Below are 19,353 nucleotides of genomic sequence, written 5' to 3' on the forward strand. Positions count from 1 at the left end.
TCAGCTAAATATTCTACCTCAAAGCTCAGTTATATCAGACCATTATCTAATCTCCTTTGAGCTACATCTAAGGCAAAATGTTAATTCTTCTCCCCAACACTGTCTAAAGCGCACAATAACACCAATGACAGCTGTACAGTTTACTAAAAATCTCCCACCCCTATCGACCTTAGCTTACACTCCGTCAGACCAAACGGAGCTCGTTAAATTAACAAACGATCTAGAGAATACCCTTCGATCAACCTTAGACAAAGTAGCACCATTTAAAAAATAAAATGATGAGGCAAAAAAGGCTCGCACCGTGGTACAGTGATGAAACTCGTACCTTAAAACAAACAGTGCGGAAACTAGAGTGTAAATGGCGGACGACCAAACCAGAGGTGTTCCACTCTGCGTGGAAGGACAGCCTTAGTCAATATAGAAAGGCACTCATTAAAGCTCGCTCAGTGTATCTGGCCTCGCTGATCGAGAAAAATAAAAACAATCCCAGAATTCTTTTTAATGAGATCTCTAAACTTACTAAAAGCCAGGCAGATACTCAACCCCAGATCCCAACATCTTTAACTAGTCATGTTTTTATGGACTATTTTAATAATAAAATAGAAAATATTAGACAACAAATCCAACCCTGCTTATTAAATCAAACATGGCTGTCACCTGATGTAGTTGCTTTAGAACATAACTTAGTTGTATAACAAAGGCTGGAAGCCTTCTACCCACTTCCACAGCCTGAACTAGAAAAAATTATATCCTCAGCTAATTGTACAACATGTACACTCGACCCGATTCCCTCTAAATTGCTAAAAGAAATTCTCCCAATTATAATCGGACCTCTTTTAACAATTGTAAATTCATCCCTTAGCCTTGGGCATGTACCCCAAACCCTTAAAATAGCAGTTATAAAACCTTTAATCAAGAAACCAAATCTTGATCCTAGCATATTATCTAATTATAGACCCATCTCAAACTTAACACTCGTATCTAAGATATTAGAAAAAGCTGTGGCCCAACAACTCTGCTTATACCTGAGTAAAAATTACATGTATGAGAAATTCCAGTCTGGATTTAGACTCAATCACAGCACAGAGACAGCCCTAGTGAAGATTACGAATGATCTCCTTCTTGCCTCTGATCAAGGCTACGTATCTTTATTAGTCCTACTAGACCTTAGTGCAGCCTTTGATACAATAGATCATACTATATTACTAGAAAGATTAGAGAAAATGGTTGGAATCACAGGGACAGCCCTATCATGGTTCCAATCATATCTAAGGGGATGCTTTCAATCTGTAAAGATAAAAGATTTATCTTCAAACTACGCAGAAGTAAGATATGGAGTTCCGCAAGGCTCAATTTTAGGACCGCTATTATTTACATTATACATGTTACCACTGGGCTCAGTTATAAGCAGACATGGCGTTAATTTCCATTTCTATGCAGATGACACACAGCTCTATATATCAGCCAAACCTGACGATAAATTGGGATTACAGAAAATGGAGGACTGTGTAAAGGATATAAAACTCTGGATGTCACATAACTTCCTTCTCCTCAACAGTGACAAAACCGAAGTTCTCCTTTTAGGTCCAAAAGACTCTAGAAATAAACTATCAGACTTAATGTTGGACTTGGCTGATTCTTCCATCATTCCTGGTTTAGCAGCTAAAAATCTTGGCGTCACATTCGACTCAGATTTATCATTTGAGCAACATATAGCTAATATTAGTAGAACAGCCTTTATGCAGCTTAGGAACATCTCCAAACTAAGAAACTTCTTATCACTACAAGATGCAGAAAAGCTAGTACATGCTTTTATTACCTCAAGGCTAGATTATTGTAACGCACTACTGTCAGTTTGTTCCAGCAGGAACCTCAATAAACTTCAGCTGGTGCAAAATGCTGCAGCCAGGGTCCTTACTAAAACTAGAAAATTTGACCATATCAGTCCAGTTCTATCAGCACTTCATTGGCTCCCAGTTAAATTCCGTATCGAATACAAAATTCTTCTATTAACATATAAGGCCCTACATGGCCTCGCTCCTGAGTACCTGCAGGATCTTATAGTATATTACGAACCATCAAGACTACTTAGATCTCAGGGTGCTGGCCTCTTACTCGTTCCCAAAATTCAGAAAACCTCAGCAGGGGGAAGAGCCTTTTCTTATAAAGCCCCCCAGCTCTGGAATAACCTTCCAGATAATGTTCGGGACTCAGACACAGTCTCAATCTTTAAAGCTAAGCTGAAAACTTATATGTTTAGTTTAGCTTTTGGTAATTAATGTTTCTTAGATAAGGGCTGCAGGTCCAGGGGTTTGCGGACCCAGGGAATTGTAGTGCACTGAGATGCTGGAGCTGTCGTCTCGCTGCTTACACGCGATCTCTCAGGTTTGTTGACGGTGGAGCAGATAGATGCTGGTGTTCTCAGGGTTAGGGTCAGTGTCCGTGTTACCTTCTGGCTCTCTCCTTTTAATTATGCTGTGATAATCAGACCTGCCGGAGTCGTCAGACATACCCAGATGCTGATTCTCAACATTCTCTGCACTCCATAAAATTCCTCTTAGAACTAACTTTTCTCTCTTTACCTTCTTCGAGTAAATGGCCACCCAGCCCGACCTGCTGGAAGATTGCCCGCTGAGGTCCCCTCTACCTGCGTCAAACCAGCTGCCACCTACCAGTCCGGCCAGCAGGCCCCCCCACCCGCCACCACCCATGGCGGACCAGAGGCTCATCCGCCTGCCGCTGCTGCCTGTTTGGTGGCCGTGTTGAAACCTAGATGGACTCGTGGCTGTCTGCCACTGTTAATATCACCACTATTAACTGTCTGTTGTGTCTGGTTTGGTCATTTTTTTTAAGCTGCTTTGTGACGACAACAGTTGTAAAAAGCACTATACAAATAAATCTGACTTGACTTGACTTGACATTGCTCTTTTCGCCAATTTGACATGGCTGGACCCCAGGAGCTTTGAACAGATCCGGACCACTACTCTTCCCAACAATGCTCTCAGTCTCTAAGTCTTGAGTAGATGTCTGATGAAAATCAACACTAGTGCAACAGTGGATAATCTCCAATCAGAGCAAAAATGTTTAGCAGGAAAGTGGAACAGACGGAAAGCACCCCATCTTAAGGATTACAGAGCAGACCAGAGCAGTGGAAGATAGAGCTGAAGGACAAGAAGAGAAAACTGTGTAAGTTAATAAGGTAAAAGGAACTTCTTAAATTGATTATCATTAAATATATTAAATAAATATATTATAAAATATGTTATAAAAGAGTTATTACAAGCCTGAACCTCTCCTCCTCTCTGACTCTCTTAGAGTTCAAAGTTAATTCAGAAGATCAGCTACATTCATCCTTTTTGACTGGGTTCACAATTCATTGAGTACTACCCGTTGAGTTAGCATCTGATCCATTATTTCTCATCTCTATTCTTTCTTTTTTTTTTCTTCCTCCCTTAGGCACACCAAAATTGGCTATGTGGGTGTAGCGTTTGGATTTCAAAAATGCCATTCTGACAAGAGTTGACAGAGCTTTGGATGAAGTGTTTGCTTTGTCTAGAAGTGTAAAACATTAGGTCTAAGCAACCTCAAAACACTGTGAAAGTAAGATTGGGCACAGCAGTGCGTGACTGGTTCAAACAGAGTCAGATTGTATGAACCCTGTGCGTGCCATATGTTTTTTTTTTTAATAAATAATTATATCGTTTGGAATGAAGTGTTTTGTTTTCCAAAAGATCAGCTGTGTTCTGCTACTTGTGTATGTGGCTGTGTGAATTGTGTGTAGTTGAACGATGCCCAGTTTTATATATAATACAAAGGTAAAACACAACAGGGTAACACAGCACTGCAGCAAAGGGACAAAAGTTGGAAACAAAACCAAAATGTGGCAAAGGAAAATGGACAAGGCAAATAACAAACCTGGGACTGGGAGCTTGGTACTGGGGAAAACATGAAACAGGCAGGGCAGGGGAAAACTAAGGCAATTGAGCTGTGCTTAGGGACGACAAGAATGCAAACTAAAACCACAAACAGAGCTTTGGTGAAATATCGGTACAGGGCAGAACGAGAATATAACTAAGGGGAGAACAAAAGCACGAAGCAACACTTCAGACAGGCAGAGAAGAATACAAACAAAACACGAAGCCGAGCTCTAGACCAGCAGGGGAGTAAACACCAAACAGGGAACCAGAAACTGACTTTAACATAAAGGGAGGCAGGAAATCGAAAACAAGGTACTAGGTAAATAACAAACAAAGGATACAGGGAGACCACAAAAAGCAGGGTTACCACAGAAAAAAACCCTCTAATGAACAAAATGTGGTTTTGAGCTGGAAATTATAAGATCAATTGTGTGATGTAGGTATGTTGCTGAGTTAAGAGTTTAGAAAAAGTATTTCATGAATTAAACACGTAAACACTTGTTAGCAATTGTGAAAAAAACAATTTTTCATAGATTGTGAAGGTGCTTCATGACTGTAGAATGCTGTGGAATCTAAACCACAAGATTATTGTTCTTGTTAATAGGCTCTGTATGGCTACAATATAAAAGTTGGACTACTTAGCTATTGGCCATCATATCAAGTTAGCTAGCTAATGTTAGGTTAAAGATAACTTACATTTTAACGTAGGAACAATGATGACGTAAAAAGTCTGATTGGTAAGAAACAAGCAGAAAGAACTGTAAGCAAAAGGACACATTATCAAAAAGTAAATGACTAATAGTTTATATGATTCCACAAATAATTGTTTTGCAAGGTTTACTTTTGAGTAATGGAAATAGAAATTTGGAACCAATTACATATTAATAATTAGTAATTAGTAATATTAGCACAGAGAAAACTAACATATTTGAATAGACAAAAACAATAAGGAGAAAAATGAGATGGAAAATTGGATATTTTGTCTATAAAACACATTGGAACTGGACCGAGCTACACATTATACTGCAACCAGCTAGCAGAGACCCTAGAACTGTGGCTACTTCCTTTTTCAGAGACATTGTGCTGTCTTTTCTACAGTTTCGGGTCGATCCAGTATGAATGTTTCAGAGGTTATCAATTCCTTTTATTGATGCATCATATGTTTCTGGCAGTTCTGTAAAAATATTTGTTCCATGGGGAAGACGAAATGGTAAAAGTAAAGTAGGGATGTAATGGTACATGTATTTGTCCCAGTGGTACATGTATTTGTCCCAAATTGTCATCGTACAGAGCCAGCAGTATATGTACTGCTGGCTCTGTACGATGACAATTTGGGACAAATACATGTACCACTGGGACAAATACATGTATGGTATGTGTATTCTAAAGCACAGTCACGCACAAAAAGAACCTATTACTCTTGTTCTAACAGCATACAATTATTTCATGCACATATATACCAGGGTTTAGGGTGGAGCAGGGACCTTTTGTGTGTGGGTATTTGAATATAAAAGACAAGTTGTTATACTGAAGTTCCCTTTTCACCCCTAACACTTGTCTTGTCTTGTGATAAGATAAGATAAGATAAGATAAGATAGTCCTTTATTAGTCCCGCAGTGGGGAAATTCACAGTGTAACAGCAGAAAGGGATAGCAGGACACTCAGTTACAAAAATTTAGATAAATAAATAATTTACACTATATACACACAATATAGATAAGAATTAAAAAAGCAATAAACAATATTATTTACAGTAAAAGACTCTTAATTGCACATGGGGGTGGGATATTGCACATAGTATACCCTGAACATGAACATGTGTGTGTAGTTAAGTGTGTGTGTATGTGGTTAAGTGTGTGTGTATGTGGTCCGCTGGGAGCAGTGCTGGTTGTGTAGTCTGACGGCAGCAGGAAGGAAGGACCTGCGATACCGCTCCTTCACACACTTGGGGTGAAGCAGCCTGTCGCTAAAGGAGCTGCCCAGTGCTGCCAGAGTCTCATGCATGGGGTGGGAGCTGTTCTCCAGCATGGATGCCAGCTTGGTTGTCATCCTCCTGTCTCCCACCACCTGCACTGGGTCTAAGAAGCACCCCAGGACAGAGCCGGCCCTCTTTATAAGTTTGTCCAGTCTCTTCTTATCTGCCGTCGAGATGCTACTGCCCCAGCAGACCACTCCATAAAAGATGGCAGATGCCACCACTGTGTCGAAGAACGTCCTCAGGAGCGCTCCCTGCACTCCAAAGGACCTCAATCTCCTTACACTGTGCAAGTGAGTGGCCGGCAAATAACCACAGGACCTGTTCATCCAAACCATCAAAATCAAAACCATCATGTCTTACGTTATTTTCTTCTTTCTTCTTTGTCTCTGTCTTTTATTAATCACTATTTATGTAAAGCTGCTTTGTGATGACAACAGTTGTAAAAAGCGCTATACAAATAAATCTGACTTGACTTGACTTGACTTGGTGACCTGAGTCAGTAATGTAAATTTAGATGGCAAGAAAACAATAATAAGAAATATAACATAAAAAATAAAATATGATTGAAAATTTTCCTGATTAGCTAAAACAGAATATGTGAATATATAAATACGTAGTATCTGAGGTAACATAAAATATACTATTATTTACAGAACGTAAGAGGTGATGTCTGGGGTGATAGGGAAAGTCTACACCATAATCTCTTCTATTTAACTTCCTCTCTATAGGCGGTTTTATGCCCATTGGTTAGAGGGTCTACCACTTAAAACAATAAAGGAGTATTTTGGACCAGGGCATTGTACTACTAATGTTAATGTGGAACAGGCCCCAAAATGTAATTTCCACAAGTATAAAGCATTAACCACAATGAAGAGGGAGGATTTCATCAGAAATTGTGATAAAAAAACCCTTATGATGATGAAAGTTTATTAATTATAATGGTATATCATTATAATATGATCAAAACAACAATACACTCTTTTTACACAGTTTTGTTTCTAATCTATAAATTGGTTCTATTTCTTCATACTAAAACCTTTCTCATGTGAGTTAAGTTGAAATGCCTAGATATTGAAACTGCACATCCACTGACAAATGAGACCATGTCCAGATATTTGGATTTGGAACCTGTGGACACTGAATAATTGTCGTAGTTTGACGTGTAGATATTGCATGTGTATGGTAAGTCTCACAGACATACAGAAGACGCCATCTATATGAATCTTAAAGACTGGACGTTTGCAGGAAAAGCAACAATTTTTAATTTGTCAAATTTCATGCACGAGTTTACGATTTCATGAAAATATGTTATTACTTTTTAGCTCATATTTTGGCACGTTTCTACGTCTGGGCTTTTATTTTGACGAAACAACCAGACAACTTTTCAACAACTGTTGCTCATTTCACGGAACAGTGACGCTTCATTTGTTCATCACATGTTTTTGTATCAATTCATGCGTACGGCACCAAAGCGTTTAGATAAAAGAAATCCATTGGTTAAACACATCGTGTTTCAGAGCTTTTCTATCATTTACAGCTAGTAAATTATATGAACGATATATTTTTCGCGCCCACGTCTGAGGAGGGCTTATACAAGACTAGTAAGTTGTATTTACAAATGTTTTGTCGTTAATTTTTTCTAACACATGAGTTCGACATCATTTACTAATGGACTGTCGACATTCCATTTGTCTTTGTTAGGATAGCTAGCTACGTTTGCTAGACGCGTGATAAAATATCTGACGTGATATAACCCCCACCGGTTTTACGACCGGGTAGCATTAGGTAGTTAGCATTAGCTGACGTTACTGCTGCCAGTTTAGAAAGCAAGGTAGCATTCACCCATTAATTATTTATGTTAGTGCTAGCTATATTACGTAGCTACAGTTTTTGAGAGCTTGAAGTGTATCACTCGAATGGAACATATTGTTTACTGTATAACAGTACATCGGTTTGGGAACAATCGCAATAAACAGGTGTAACTTTCCGTACCCTTCTATAGTAATATAGCTATATTATAATGACCAAAAATGCTGCCATGGTTCCCTGTGGTATGTTAAGTTGGAACGCCCAGGTACTGTTTTCAACAACCAGTCGTTGTACAAATATTAATTTATTTTGCACATCCACTGACTGTTCAAATGAGAATCTTTCCAGGTATTTGGATTTTAAACCTTTATTGTGCGGCGGTGGACATTCAATAGTGGTCATAGTTTGAGGCGCAAATATTCATGTGTATGGCATGTCTACCGAATACGCTATCTGTATGCCTGTTAGACACTGGACTTTTGCCCGAAAAGCGTAATAAGTCAAATTTCGAGCATGAGTTTACAATTTAATTACATTTGTCCAGCTTACTTTTCCAAAATGGGTATTTTTTTTCGCGCAGTCACCTCTGGTGAAAATGTTATTTTTATGCAGATTAGATTAGATTAGGTTTGTAATTTGTCAGTTTCTGCGTATGGGCTTTTATTTTGGCGGAACAGCCATGCAACTTTTTAGCAACTGTGTGTTTCACGGAACAGTGACCAGCATGTGGCAGTGTTTCATTTATTAATCAAATGTTTTTGTAAAACGGTTCAAGCGTATGGCGCCAAAGCGTTTTGGAAGAAACCCTGTTGTTGTTAAACACATTGTGTTTCATAGCTTATGTATAATGCCAGAAAAAAAAATTTAAATTAAACACACACACATATATATGTATGTATATACACACGTGTGTGTGTGTGTGTGTGTGTGTGTGTATATTATATTATATTTGTTAAGGTAAGTTTGCTAGCCACATAATGTAATCTCTGATCACACTTATAACGTTATAGGGGTGCTGCAGGTGGAGTAATGTTATTAATATATGTAGATTATATATATTATACTAGCTATATACTATGTAATGCACATATACAGTGCTGTGTGTATTTGCCCCTTCTTTCTTTTATTTTTGCACATTTGAATGTTTTTGATTATTAATTAAACCCTTTATCAAATGGAAAAAAAGCAGTTAATCAAAAAGAATTGACAGTTGGTCTAATTTCACTAGCCACACCTAGGAATGATTACTACCAACCCTGTTTAATCTTTATCAATTAAAGCCCTAGCATTTACTATGTCTCTGAGACCCCACAAACCACAGTAAGGGCCATCTACAAATGTGATGAATGTTTATTTCCAGGAGTGGCTGTCCAACAAAATAAACCATAATGTACATTTGGACTAGCTACTTTAATGTGACAAACAATAGTCTCCTGTGACCAGAGTTCTTTCAACCGGCTTCTCCGCGAGTGCTTTACTAAATGGAGCAAACCAGTTTGACACGCGAACAGGAACCTTGGGGATTCTGTGCTAGCTCTCCATGAGGCCCGTGCTGCCGCTATCAGTGAATCTGGGTCTCTAGCATTTAATAAACCCAGGATGCGCACATCTATAGGGTCCAACTACTAAACGTGCTGGCATTTGGCACAAATACAACCGCCGTAATTACTAGGGGTGGAAAAAGAAATGTTTAAGGAAGGTACAAGCAAAACACAGACAGTGAGGCTAAAACACTGCTTCTCTGCACTGACACATACATTGTTTAAAGCTGGGTCATTATATCCACTAATCCCATTTTTCTGGCTGGCAGTGATTGTGGGCTAATAGAGCTATGTCTATAAACATTTGTCTAAAATGTAGGGTACAGCCGGGCATGAGTTGTAGAGGGATAGATGCACTGTACAGGCATGGACGGACGGATGGATTCGTAGAGGGACGGACAAACGCTTGAGCAGTATAACACTAATGCCGAATGGAATTCAAGGGATTTAAAATGCTGACAGTATCTCAAAATGAGAATGCTATTTAAAAATGACAACATGTATGTTGTGAGATTTATGTTCTGTGTCTATCTACTTCATGAGAAAATAAGTTTAGTCCCCCATGTGCATTTAAACGAGCCACAGGATGGGGGCACAGAGGGAGCTCACATTCAGCCAGCCTTCCTTAAATTTGTTTTGTATTGAGCAGACTGATCTTGCTCACAAAGCTAATGCTAACCAGCTTTTCTCTCCTGATTCAGAGTAGTTTAACATTTGCAGTTGTTGTCTGACTGATGATTTAAAACTAAAACTTGATGACTCCCCACCCCCGGTAATACCCATAAAGATGGTATGGGGGGGAAAAAATGGGCACTGCCCAACCCTAATGGACGGACCGTTCTATTGAAAGAGAATGAGTGACAGTGAGTTGTCCACAGTGTTGTCTGGGCTTAGGACTTTTATTCTTAAATTGTGAGGCCAAAGAGGAACAAGGAGCTCCTCCATTTTCGCTCTTGACTGTCATCCATTACAGGCACAAGCCTTTAACCAAGCAGTTAAAGTTACTATATGGACAAATATATTGGAATACCATCTCGTTCATTGTTTCTTCTGAAATCAAGGGTATTAAAAAAAGCGTCCTTTGTTTATGGCTTTATGCTTCATTTTGCCTTAGTGAGGTCAGAATGTTTAATGATCAAATGTTTGTGAAACATTTGGGGACTAGGGGGTGCTATTCTGGCTCTCATTTGTAAATCAGGCTTTTGGTTTTCAGTAATAATTTTCGGAAAGGCAGGATTTAGGTTCAATTCATGCAACTTGTCGCATTCCCACGCCCTGAAAAATAGACAAATTTCCTAATAAATTGGCTAACGTCAACTCATTTACCTTTCATTAGGTATAAGGGTTAAAAAGGGTTATACAAGCAAAAAACAAATAACATAATTTGAATGTGTAAGTAACTTTCCAAATACAATTTTCATCAGAAATAAAATCACTTGCCTTGTATTTTGATATATTACTACTAGGGCTGTCACGGTTAGGAAGATGCACTTAGGAAGATGAGAGGTCTGTAATTTTCTATCGGCGTTGTATGTGTAATCAATTTCCCAGACTTGCTCACGTGACCATTTCGGCCAATCGCCTTAGTTTTATCTAGCAAAAGTGACTGCGCCTATCTGTCATCACAAACAGTGTGAGCAAGTTTCGTCCATGTTGCACACAAAGAAAGCTTGTTTGCCTTGTGTGATTTAGAAAGGACCTGAGTGGGCTAACAATATGCCTAACCGCACCAAACATGTTCTGATTGTGCTCTGAGTGATCTTCTCTGAGTGATTTGCTTAGGCTGTCTAGTTTTTTTTGGTGGGTCTGTCGCATTCGCTCGCTCTGTCTTTCACTACCAGCATTTGTGCATGGTTTCGTCTACTCATTGACACGACTCCCTATAGCTGATATCCAACATGCAGGTTTCGTCTCACAATTTTTGCATAGTGCCTCGTATAAACTGGTGAAGCTGTTTGGTTTTGTGACTAGAGCGCCTGCTGTTGTCTCCATCTTACAAAACGAAGAAAACATGAACACTGCGATGTGGCGGTTGCTTGACATTTCCTGCGGTTCACTTGTTAATAGCGCAATATTGTGAGAGTGTGATTATCGCGACAGCCAGAGTCCCTGTTCCAAATAAGCTTACAGCAATACCTTTTGATTAATTTGGTTGTTTAATTTAATAACATACCTCGTCTACATTAATGAAAAGTTTTATATGAAGGTAAAGAGCCAATAAGTACCAAACCACTAAAATCTAAAAACGAAGCCATCGCTTATATTTCATTTATATTTTATTCACAGTGGTGTGCCATTCAAACATATTAAGTGGTACTGTTGACTAGATGTACTGACTATAGGGATGAGGTGTGAGGTGAGTTTGTGTGGAGATTTGTGAGAATTAATTCTATTCTACTGTACAGTATGTTTAATAAAGGGGGATTTTGGTGCTTTTACCCCACTGTGTAGGCTAATTATTTATTTAAGTATTATGTAGATTTATCTGTGGCATTTATCTTAATTAGGACAATCAGATATTTGTAAATTATTTTCTAATTTCACATTTCCCTCCTTTAATCATGCAAACAAGTTAGCATAATCACAATGCTAATCAATTAAGAGAACTATTAATAACATTTCATTTAAATATACTGGTATAAGCCGCATGTCTTGTAATTCCCCAAGGATGGGCATAAAATCCCCAAATTTGGTACTGCACAGGCGGTTGTCATTTTAATGATTTGTGAGTGACAAATATACACATGGTAGAAAGCATAAGATTACCAATACTATCATAACGGATAATCATAATAGTCCTCGACAACAGATTTTGAAAAGCTCTTTCGACGTATAGTAATTAAATAATCATAAATAGATGCATACAGTGGTTTGGCCTTATCTGTCTGTCCATGGTCCTGAACAGCAGTTGTGTTTTCTCTTTAGGTGATTGTGCTTTTTAAAGACCTGTTTCTCAACCGATTTGGATTCTGCTGCAGCAGCCATTGTGGTTTTCTTTCTTTCTTTTTTTTTAACTTTAGTTTTGAATTGTGCCAAGCGATTACTGAGCCAATGAAACAACTAACCTCATACATGCAGGAATAATGTAGTGTTACTGATGAAGAGCATTTATTTCAATTTAAGTGCTTTAGATATCAAAAAGGTGTTCATAAATGCGTATGTTTTTTTTTTTTTTTTTTACGCATTGTCTATAAAATTTTGATAACTATTTTCAACATCAAAGTCACCTAATCATGGCAGTCCTTAAAGTGATGCTCTTTGGGTGGGAACATAAGACGCTTGCTTACTAGGGGGTAAATGTGCCTGCTCTTGTATGGAACATGAGTCGCTAATTGCCACTCATCTGTGATCCAACGCGCAGTTACAGTGACCTGTGGCAATGGATGTCCATGTATCACGTTACAGCTATGCTCCTCGTTTTCTTGAGTGCGTTTCTGATTTTGATCTCATTGACAAATTTATTTGATTTTTCTTTTTCTTTTTTGCAGTTACCTGCAAGCTCAACAACCTTTTTTTGTACTCTGTACCATGGAGTGTGACATCCTATCCTTGCTGTCAGCTGTCTGTGAAGTCCTACCTAATCCTAAACTTGTGCTCCCTGATGACACCTCATTGGATAAGCTTCTGGACTGGTTAAAAGAGCTAAGTCAAGGTGAGTACCCTACACTGACTAAGAGCCACCATTAGGTTGTACAGTTGAGGTCAGATTTTATATACACACACACACACACACACACACACACACACACACATTGTGGGCATGCAAGATTGGACTACCTGACTTTTTTAAAATCTAAATTATTTGTGCATTGCTTTTTACAGCTAATGTTGCAAAGAAAACACATGATGTTTACAGAAATTCAGTAATAAAACGATCAACAAAATATAAACCACCAGTGAGCAAGACAAAGGTGGCCATGGCAGTAAAAAAAAAACCACAAATGAGGAAAAAACCCTGGGAGGAATCAAGACTCACAAGGGGACCATCCTCCTCTGGTCAAAAACACTGAATTATTGATTAAAAAGTCACTGTACCATTATGTAAGTATGTTATGTTCAGGGGTGTTGATCTGATGATCTAAAAAATGAAACAATGGTAATGCCTAATGGTGGTAATAAGATTAATAAATCTAGATGCAAGCGTCAATTCCTGGGTTCAAGCACAAACTAGCATGATGACCCCATATGGAGTTTGTGCCTTCTAGGATTATTGATTACATTCAGAGCTTTACTTAGATTGACCTTTTGACCTTTGTGTAAAAAGATGTAGTTTCTGATCAAATTAGTCAAATAACAAAAAAGGTGTCCAGATTCTGCTCCAGAATCAGACACACTGTATCAGATAAACACCTATTGGCACAATTCGTAATGGCTGGCGTGGGCTAGAGTGGTATAAAGCCCCCTGCTACTACTAAGAAGCCAGCACCCTGGAACTGGAAGCCAATGAAGTGCTGATAGAACTGGACTGATATGGTCAACTTTTCTAGTTTTAGTAAGGACCCTGGCTGCAGCATTTTGAACTTGCTGAAGTTCCTGAGTTTCCTGCTGGAACAATCTGACAAAAGTGCTTTACAGTAATGTAGCCTTGAGGTAATAAGAGCGTGTACTAGCTTTTCTGCATCTTGTAGTGATAAGGAGTTTCTTAGTTTGGCAGTGTTCCTAAGCTGCATAAAGGCTGTCCTACTAATATTAGTAGATGTTGCTCAAATGATCGATCTGAATCAAATATGACACCATTTTTAGCTCCTAGACCAGGAATAATGGAAGCATCAGCCAAGTCTAACATTAAGTCTGATAGTTATAGACTTATATAGTCTTTTGGACCTAAAAGGAGAACCTAATTTTGTCACTGTTAAGAAGAAAGTAATGTGACATCCAGAGTTTTATATCCTTTACTCAGTCCTCCATTTTTTTAATCTAAATTTATCGTCAGGTTTGGCTGATATATAGAGCTGTGTCATCTGCATAACAATGGAAATTAATGTCATGTCGGCTTATAACTGAGCCCAGTGGTAACATGTATAATGTAAATAATAGCTGTCCTAAAATAGAGCCTTGCGGAACTCCATATCTTACTTTTGTGCAATTTGAAGATAAATCTTTTATCTTTACAAACTGATAGCGTTCAGTTAGATATCAAAGGCTACATTGAGGTCTAGTAGGGCTAATAAAGATACATAGCCTTGACCAGAGGCAAGAAGGAGATAATTTGTAATCGTCACTAGGGCTGTCTCTGTGCTGTGATTGCTTATACCTGAGTAAAAATGACATGTATGAGAAATTCCAATCAGGATTCAGACCCAGAGTTGTTGGGCAACAGCTTTTTCTAATATCTTGGATATACAGTGCCTCCAAGTAGTATTCAACCCTCTGCAGATTTTGCAAATTTAACAAGTTAGAGCCTTCAAACTTTGAACAAGAGCAGCATTTATTAACATATGCATACATATTACAAACAAAAAATATAAGTTGCTCAGTTAAATTATAATACATTTTAAACATAAAAATGTGGGTCAATTATTATTCAACCCCTAGGTTTAATATTTTGTGGAAAAACTCTTGTTTGCAATTACAGCTATGAATCGTTTTTTATAAGACCTGATCAGGCCGGCACAGGTCTCTGGAGTAATCTTGGCCCACTCCTCCATGCAGATCTGATTCAAGTTATCTAGGTTCTTCGGGTGTCTCGTGTGGACTTTAATCTTGAGTTCCTTCCACAAGTTTTCAATTGGGTTAAGGTCAGGAGACTGACTAGGCAACTGCAACACCGTGATGTTTTCCCTCTTGAACCAAGCCTTGGTTTTCTTGGCTGTGTGCTTGGGGTCGTTGTCTTGTTGGAAGATGAAATGACGATCCATTTTAACATCCTTGATGGCGGAGCGGAGGTTCTTGGCAAAAATCTCCAGGTAGGCTGTGCTATTCATCTTCCCGTGGATGTGGACCAGATGGCCAGGCCCCTTGGCTGAGAAGCAGCCCCACAGCATGATGCTTGACTGTAGGGATGGTATTCTTGGGGTCGTATGCAGTGCCATCCTGTCGCCAAACGTCACAGGTGTGGTTGGCACCAAAGACCTCAATCTTGGTCTCATCAGACCAGAGAACCTTGAACCAGTCTGCCTCAGAGTCCTCCAAGTGATCATGAGCAAACTGTGGACGAGCCTTGACATGGCGCTTTGAAAGTAAAGGTACCTTACAGGCTCGTCTGGAAAGGAGACCATTGCGGTGGAGTACGTTACTTATGGTATTGACTGAAACCAATGTCCCCACCGCCATGAGATCTTCCCGGAGCTCCCTCCTTGTTGTCCTTGGGTCAGCCTTGACTGTTCGGACAAGCCTGGCCTCGGCACGGGAGGAAACTTTGAAAGGCTGTCTAGGCCGTGGACGGTTAATAGTAGTTCCATTAGCCTTCCACTTCCGGATGATGCTCCCAATGGTGGAGACACCTTGGAAAGGGTTTTGTACCCCTTGCCAGCCTTGTGACCCCCCACGATTTTGTCTCTGATGGCCTTGGAATGCTCCTTAGTCTTTCCCATGTTGACCATGTATGAGTGCTGTTCACAAGTTTGGGGAGGGGCTTAAATAGTCAGAAAAGGTGGGGAAAAACAGATAATTAATCCAAACATGTGAAGCTCATTGTTCTTTATGCCTCAATTATTTCTTAATACTTGAGGGAACCAAACTGAATTCTGGTGGTTTGATGGGTTGAATAATAATTGACCCTCTGAATAAACTTTTCACAATTTTAAAAAACAATAAACAAAGAAACATTATTTTTTGCTGCAGTGCATTTCACATGTCCAGGCTGATCTACAGTCCAAATGTCACAATGCCAAGTTAACTCCAAATGTGTAAACCTGCAAAATCTGCAGGGGGTTGAATGCTACCTGGAGGCACTGTAAATGTTAGGTTGGAGATGGGTCTGTAATTAGACAATAGACTAGGATTAAGATTTGGCTTGTTGATTAAAGGTTTTATGACTGCTAATGTAAGGGTTTTGGGTACATGCCCTAAGATAAGGGATGAGTTTACAATTGTTAAAAGAGGTCAGATTATAATTGGGAGTATTTCTTTTAGTATTTTAGAGGGAATTGGGTCAAGTGTACAGGTTGTACATTTTTTTTCTACTTCTAGAAGTGGGTAAAAAAAAAAAAAAAGTAGTAAAAAGTATGCTGGGATTGTTTTTGTTTTTCTCGATCAGCGAGGCCAAATACACGGAGCGAGCTTTAATGAACGCCTTTCTGTATTGACTAAGGCTGTCCTTCCAGGCAGAGTGAAACACCTATAGTTTGGTTGTCCGCCATTTACGCTCTAGTTTCCGCTCTGTTTTTGTTTTAAGGTACGAGTTTAATCACTGTACATTGGTGCGAGCCTTTTTTGCCTTGTCATTTTACTTTTAAACTGTGCTACTTTGTCTAAGGTTGGTTGATGGGTATTTTCTGGATCTTTAGTTAATTTAACTAGCTCCGTTTGTGCAGGATAAGGTCGATAGGTCTGGGATGTGTTCAGTAAACTGTACAGCGATCATTGGGGTTATTGCATGCTTTAGACAGTGTCGGGGGAGGGGGGCTTTTAGGTAGAGTATTTAGATGATCAATGCACCCAGGGTCAAGACTAAATCTAGGGTATGATTACAGTGTTTGGGTTAGACGTCAACACAGTGAGGTTGACGCACCTTGGCCTTAAGGGGTGTGGGTGTGTGTGTACTTATAAATTGTGCTTTTAAGGTAGCCTTTAATACATTAATTCATGTTTGAGCCCCCCACAGCAGGGTCATCAATTCCACAGCCCCTTGTGTTCTTTCAACAATAAATTACTACACACATATTGTGTGTGTGTGTGTGTGTGTGTGTGTGGTAATTTGTTGTTGAAAGAACACACACTTTTTTGTTACAAAAAAGTGCCCTTAAGTGCATTATATGTGTTTAAGAAAAGATGATAAAAAAATATTGCAGTATTAAATGGTTTTGGAGAAATAATTTTCATTCCTAACACACTCACATTAGACTAATCTAGAAAGTTGTTGTCATATTAATGGATTAATTAAAAAACGAATTTTTGGATTAATCAATAAAACAAAAAATATTGTAAGGTGCAACCCTGAACAATATGAATGTCCTTGCACGCATGTGTGTAGATGTGAACATTGAGTCTGTCTGTGTCTGTCTGTGTGTCTGTCTGTTTTGTGGTCTCCACTGCTGCAGAAATGTTGGGGGAGGGGTTCTGTAACTAGCTATGCTGGGACACTTAGCAATGCTGGTATGCACTGTAGAAACTATAATGTATGGTTGTGTGCACATTTCTGATGTAGATGTACTGGAAATGTCATACATTTGATGGTAAAATGGTGAAAGCCCGGTAAAAAAAATGCATTTGAAGAAATTCCAAATATATTGGAACTTAATTCAGTTTAATGTCTTCTCTGAATGTACTCTGAAATGAAATCATAGTACGAATACTCATAGTAGACATAGTAGAAATTCCTCTCAGAAATTTGTCCTCCGATTAAGTTGTGGCTTTGGGTTGTGCTTCTTGTCAGTGTCTTGCCACCCTCCCCCCCCCACCCCACGGTTTCTAAATGTGCCTTTTGACTTTCTTGACAATTTCTCTGTAGGTATGACCTAAATTTTTTGTGTTATGATGGTCTGTCTCTTTCTTTAATATCACCTTTTCTCACCATTTTTGTAGCATTTGAGCATGTCACTCACTTTGTGGAAACCACTAAAACACGCCTTAAGAGTTCACATATTCCTGCCCTGTAGCCTAATAGTATATCCACTAGCTTGGCGGTGGTTTTGCTTTGATAACACAGAGGTTTCTCAAATGACTGTCCTCTGCAAACCATGTCGAAAATCAGTTGCAATGGAAGACGATGAACTTATTTCAGTGTCCGAGTACTAACCTCTGTGCTAAATATATGAAAACTTTGGGAGTCCGCTGCTCACTACAAGCCGAAACCAGCCAAGGACCTGTTTGACTGGCAGCCTGACTGTCAAAGTGTGACCTCAGTGGATAGTTTGAGATTTCTACATGTGTGCTGTCGCACATTCTTACAGAGACTGCCATTATCATTGGAATAACAATGATAATAATAATAATAGTAATATTATTGTGACTTTCAGAAACCGTGACCCTTGTATACTTCTATAAGAAACAGTGCATTCACGTCATTTACAGTTTAAGTAAAACAGATTTTGAATTTAAGATGTTTAAAAATGCATAGTTTAGTGCAAGTAAATTGTCCCTTGAAACTTAACATTTGAAAGTTACAGTAAATAACTTGAAATGTATATATTGTAATATAAATAATAGTACATTCATATTAAATTACAATTTATCGTGAAAAAGTTTGTAATCACTATGCTGAGTGCGATCATGTCAACGTCATGTTTATTACCTGAACAGTATGAGACATTTACTAATTTTAGTTTTAGAATGTGAGCAGCGCACACAGCACATTTGTAGTAGTGTCATACAAATGCTGAATGTGAAGAAAAATAATAATATTAATAGTAACAATAACTGCAAAAAAAGTGCATTTCTTGAAGGAAGCATGAATGGTTGTGCTTACTGGGTAACAATTATTCTCATTATTAATTGTTATTAGCATTAGTTATTATTGCAATCAGACAGCAACATCGGAGAAACCACCACAGAAAATGGCAACAGCTCGGAGTTACAGGTCATTATATAGATGAACAGTGGTGACGTAATTTACATGCTTTAACGGTCATTTAAAACAGAGAAGAGGCAGCATGCTGCGACCTGTGCCGAACATTTTATGGATGTGGCAAAGCAGTGGAACATCAAAAGTAAAGTGAGCACCCTAAACCCTAAACAGATGTTTAGTGCAAGTAATATGATTGCAGCGATGAGACACCTACCTGGTATAGATAGAAAAAAACATATTTTCTAATACACTTACTAAAATACCAAATCGGATTACAATATAGTTGTGCCTTGCTAAAACAAGGGCGCGACCATAACTAGAAAGGTGCAGCTTAAACATGTTGCCAACATTCTGCCCTGCTCTGTAGGAGACGGGGACAATGGTGGTGATCTTGAAGCAAAATGGTTAAAAACAGGTTAAATATGTCCACAAACACTCCAG

At 38.8% G+C, this 19,353-nt stretch overlaps 1 protein-coding gene across 2 annotated transcripts in view; it reads left to right on the forward strand.

Moving 5' to 3' along the window:
• Positions 1 to 7,319: 7,319 nt before the first annotated feature.
• The window catches only part of brat1 (BRCA1-associated ATM activator 1), a 35,902-nt gene continuing 23,868 nt past the window's right edge, over positions 7,320 to 19,353 (forward strand). For both annotated transcript variants that reach the window (XM_072658021.1, XM_072658023.1), the window contains exons 1-2: positions 7,320 to 7,496; positions 12,734 to 12,897. In XM_072658021.1, the coding sequence (XP_072514122.1) occupies positions 12,774 to 12,897 (124 nt within the window). In that variant the 5' untranslated portion in view covers positions 7,320 to 7,496; positions 12,734 to 12,773. The remainder of the gene's footprint in view (positions 7,497 to 12,733; positions 12,898 to 19,353) is intronic.

This window comes from Salminus brasiliensis, chromosome 15 (genome assembly GCF_030463535.1).
Source record: "Salminus brasiliensis chromosome 15, fSalBra1.hap2, whole genome shotgun sequence".
Lineage (NCBI taxonomy): Eukaryota > Metazoa > Chordata > Actinopteri > Characiformes > Bryconidae > Salminus > Salminus brasiliensis.